This window comes from Hydra vulgaris, chromosome 11 (genome assembly GCF_038396675.1).
Source record: "Hydra vulgaris chromosome 11, alternate assembly HydraT2T_AEP".
NCBI lineage: Eukaryota > Metazoa > Cnidaria > Hydrozoa > Anthoathecata > Hydridae > Hydra > Hydra vulgaris.
In genome coordinates this window covers 40,647,234-40,652,419 of record NC_088930.1, presented here as the reverse complement: position 1 = coordinate 40,652,419, position 5,186 = coordinate 40,647,234, and the positions used below count along the sequence as shown (strand labels likewise).

At 26.3% G+C, this 5,186-nt stretch overlaps 1 protein-coding gene across 1 annotated transcript; it reads right to left on the bottom strand.

Moving 5' to 3' along the window:
• Positions 1 to 2,320: 2,320 nt before the first annotated feature.
• Positions 2,321 to 4,435, bottom strand: LOC100209538 (steroid 17-alpha-hydroxylase/17,20 lyase). Its single transcript, XM_065811082.1, has 2 exons — positions 3,915 to 4,435; positions 2,321 to 3,336 (listed from the first exon to the last, which is right to left on the bottom strand). Exons 1-2 carry the CDS (start codon positions 4,432 to 4,434, stop codon positions 2,339 to 2,341), a joined length of 1,518 nt encoding a protein of 505 aa, XP_065667154.1. The 5' UTR covers position 4,435; the 3' UTR covers positions 2,321 to 2,338.
• Positions 4,436 to 5,186: the final 751 nt, after the last annotated feature.

Below are 5,186 nucleotides of genomic sequence, written 5' to 3'. Positions count from 1 at the left end.
TATGATATCAAAATACCGACTGGGTAAACAGCACGAAAAAATTAAAACAGCAGGTGGTTATTAGCATGAATTGAATTCTGGTAATTAATTTCATATTTGTACTCAAATTTGTACGCAAATACTGAATGATTGAATAATAAATATATTCTAAATTTTTATTTGTCTAAATTTTTTTGAGTTCACGTTACTCTCAACTGACAGTGAACACGAAGAAAATAAAAAAATACCAAAAATACTATGAAGAAACTGTTATGACCGCTGTTGCCGATGTCTTTCATAATAATTCTATTTGGAGAAAGACAATATATAATATAACGTACCTGCAAAGACAATCGAAGATTGTCTGTGCAGGTACGTTATATTTTAAAAAACGGCAAATATAATGGTTATGACGTCGAGAGTGATGCAACTCCTGCCGGTAGGGAACGGTATATATATATATGTGGTTGCACACTAATTTTAGTAAAAATAATATATTCCCACCTACACCGTTACCCGATTGTGATCTAGAGGTTTTAACAGTACGTGGAACTACAATAAAAACTACAACTACTACAAAAAATAAAACCTTTAATAATTACGCTCCAGGTATGTATAATATTATCAAAAAGATCTTCGAAAGTGTCAAACCGGTACATTGTACATCTATTATCCCAACAACTACAACATGTGATAATCTAATTTCTAGAGAACCAATTGTACCCATCCAGTTTAAACAAGATTTCTAATAAACCATCCGCTTCATCAAATACATTTTACAAAAACTGGCAGTATTCTCTATATAAAAACTATCTTAGATTTTCTAAAAATGTCATAATAAGCAGAAAAGATCCAAAAATTTGTTAAGACACCTCATGTTGTCAATGGATTCGATTTTTTTTCAAATCTCAACAAGATAAACAAAAAAAAAAGAAAGAAAAAAAAAGAAGCAAAATAAAGAGAAAGAATAAAGAAAAAAAGTGAGATCAAATAAATTAAATTTAAAAAAAAGTGCATCAACGGCTTCTCTCAAACGAGAGAGCCGTTGATGCCGTTGATTTTGATTTATTTTTAAGAATCTCTGAACCCTCATTCTGATAGTTACTACTAGTTACTACTAGTTACTACTAGTTACTACTAGTTACTACTAGTTACTATTAGTTACTACTAGTTACTACTAGTTACTACTAGTTACTACTAGTTACTACTAGTTACTACTAGTTACTACTAGTTACTACTAGTTACTACTAGTTACTACTAGTTACTACTAGTTACTACTAGTTACTACTAGTTACTACTAGTTACTACTAGTTACTATTAGTTACTACTAGTTACTACTAGTTACTACTAGTTACTACTAGTTACTACTAGTTACTACTAGTTACTACTAGTTACTACTAGTTACTACTAGTTACTACTAGTTACTACTAGTTACTACTAGTTACTACTAGTTACTACTAGTTACTACTAGTTACTACTAGTTACTACTAGTTACTACTAGTTACTAGTGTCAAATTTAAAATAAATCAATTGCATGTTACTTATTTTTATTTTATTATTTTATAAAAGTTTCCAATTATTGTTTAATTTTCTTTTATGCATTAAAGTAAGATATATTTTTAGCGCATTTTAAGAATAATTATCGGCAAGTCATGTTTGTTATTTAAGTTTGGTTCTTTAGTCTTTTCTTATTTTAGTCATAGTGATCATTATAGCGTTTAAAGATCACTGGGAACTTTAATTTGCCCCAGGTCCCATATTTGTTTTAATTTCCAAAACCGACTCCAATACTTAGGTAATTATTTAATCTCTAAATATAATTTAGAAATCTTCTTTAAGAAATCTTTTTGAAAAAAATATATTGAATTTAATATATAAACAAAATGCAAGAAATTAAACTTCGCCAACTTGCGCGGAATTGTGAAACCGTAAAAAAAATATAGAATTAAAAACAAGTAAATAATATAAATAAAAATGTTGTAAATAAAATTATTGGCTGCTCAAATTGACATCCGTATATTCCTGAAAGCTTTTTGTTCAGAATCCATGCGGCAAACGTTCGTCAAACTGGCCAATTTCGTCAACTTACCCTAACGCAATATCTGTATTTTTTTTTAAAACATTAAAAAAAAAAAAAAAGACAAGAAAAAAAACAACGTATTTAATTAAGTAATCATCTTGAAAATAAAAAACTTTAAAGACATTCAGTTTTATAATTTTACAACTTATATTAATTTATAAATTATATTTTATAATTTTTTTTTCATTAACATAACTTTTTTATTTATGTAAAAGATTTTTTCCAAGAGAAGTTTTAGTTTCAGGAACAAAGAACTTCAACAACTTAAACTTAATTTTTCTATGCTTCAATTTTTTGGCTCATCAAGTTGTTTGATCGCGGTTTTAGAAAAATGTTTGACGTATCAGGAGTTAAGGTTACGCGCAATTCACCGTTTAAACTTGGAGTAGATGCGCCAGGTTTCAGACAAAGTTCAAAATCTCTTATCAATCGTGTAAAAAACAAAAAAATTATGGATTCAGTTGTGTGATAACCTAAGCAGGCCCTAAATCCGGTTGAGAATGGAAGATAATTTGGATTTTTGCTTTTGTCAAAGACATTCTTCTCATTTAACCATCTATAAGGATTAAATGTATGAGGATCACTCCAAGATTTACTATCATGGTGCAACTGCCACAGGTTGATCATTACGTTTGTATTTTTAGGAATTTTAAAGCTTTTAATACTAGTTTCTTCAAGACTTCTGTGAGGTAAACCTAATGGAATGACAGACGACAAACGAAGAGTTTCTTTTATTGCACTTTCAAATAAATGAAGCTTAAGACGATCCGAAAGATTAGGATACCTATCATTACCGACTATTGTAACAATTTCATCATAGAGATCAACTTGATACTTTGGCCAGTTAACCAAATAAACAGTAAACCAAAGAAGTGTTGATATAGTTGTTTCGCTTCCACTAATAAAAATATCCTGAAGCATCATTTCCATATTATCTTCACTTAACCGCTCATCTATGTTTCTTGAAGTTTCGTATTCTTTCGAGTATTTAAGTACGAAATCAGCGTAATCTCTTATTTGATTTGGATTGTATGTTTCTCGATGTTTTTTTAATTGACACCGAAGAAGTTTATCTCTTATCAACACGCCTTTTTTTACTTTCTTTATTCCTTTTGAAGGAAAAAACCTCAACCACGGCAAAAAAGATATTGCGAATGTATCTGCTACTCCATCTAATATTAACTGTTTAAAAGATATGACTTTTTCAAGTTCTTCATCATTTTCTTTATATTGTGCACCAAAAACAATTCCACAAAGAACGTTCATAACTCCAATAACTATAATAAAACTAATTTATTATTTTGTATTATATATATATATATTTATATATATATATATATATATATATATATATATATATATATATATATATATATATATATATATGTACAGTGCCGTGGTTTCCTCAGAGAACCTCAGACCAAGTCTGAGGCTCCCCCAAAACTTGTCAAAAGGGCCCCAAAGTTATAAGAAGATTTCCATTAGGTATTTCTTAGGTATAATAAAAAAAAAAAAAGCTCTTTAATTATAAAATGTGCGTAAGGGTGAAACCAAGTCACGACTGTATATATAGATACATACATATATATATACATATATATATATATATATATATATATATATATATATATATATATATATATATATATGTATATATATATATATATATATATATATATATATATATATATATATATATATATATATATATATATATATATATATATGTACATATATATATATATATATATATATATATATATATAAAATTAAGTTTACACGCAGCCGTAATTATTAGTTTCTACTCAGGAACACACACACTCCCACATATAAAATAAAATTAATTATTAATTACCAAACTTGTCGTTTATTTTGCTTTCAACATCATTAGACTTTAAGATACGTTTATTAAGTTCTTCACTTTCTTTTTCCACTATTTTTTCTAAAGCTTCTTTTTCATCTTCAAAAACTCTCATTGATGTTTTCATAATTTTATGCATCAGTATCCAAATTGGGCTGTAATCACCTAATGCCAAATTTTGATAATTTCGTGTGCTTATTTCTGCTACATAAGACTTTGGACGACCAGCAAATATAGTGCCTTTTTCTATTAATACTTCTTTGATGGAATCAAGTTCACAAACAACCACAAATCTTTTCATTCCGAAGCTAATACTGAATATATCTCCATACCTTTTTGAAATTTGTTCAAGTCCTCTCTGTGGATCTTTCACAAACAAATGTAAATTTCCAATCACTGGTAAAGGAAACGGTCCAGGTGGTAACTTTTGGCATTTAAACAAATGTTTGATGTAGGTACCAATAATGTATAACAATATTGGAGTAATACATCCCACTAGAACTTCCAAAAACATCTTTCTTTTAAAAAAAAAAAAATGTTGTCAGAAATAAGGAACAAGAAAGGAAACGGAAACATAGAATTCGAAAACAACAAACGGATACACATAAAGCGGAAACAACAATAAGAACTTACATGCATACAAACATATCTATCTATCTATCTATCTATCTATCTATATATATATATATATATATATATATATATATATATATATATATATATATATATATATATATATATATATATATATTATATATATATATATATATATATATATATATATATGTATATATATATATATATATATATATATATATATATATATATATATAGAAATATATATACATATATATATATATATATATATATATATATATATATATATATATATATATATATATATATATATATATATATATATATATATATATATATTTTGGAAATATTTTTCTTTTAATATGCTTAAACCCAGTTCATAATGACAATAAAACACATTTTAGTTTTAAAGTGTATTGAAATTTTATTGTAAAAAGCTTTATAAAACAAAAATAAAATAGTACTGCGAATTTGTTATGTCAACATAAAAAACAAATCTCAATTGCTGTTTATCAGAGTTTGTAACATTAAAAACATAAAACGTGTTTAAATAAAATATGTTTTATTGTCGGTGTAAACGAGATATAAAATGCTTTTTTTAATACGACGCAGAGCTTATTTTGTTTTATATTTTGTTTTATGTGTAATTTATTTTAGAGTGAAACACCC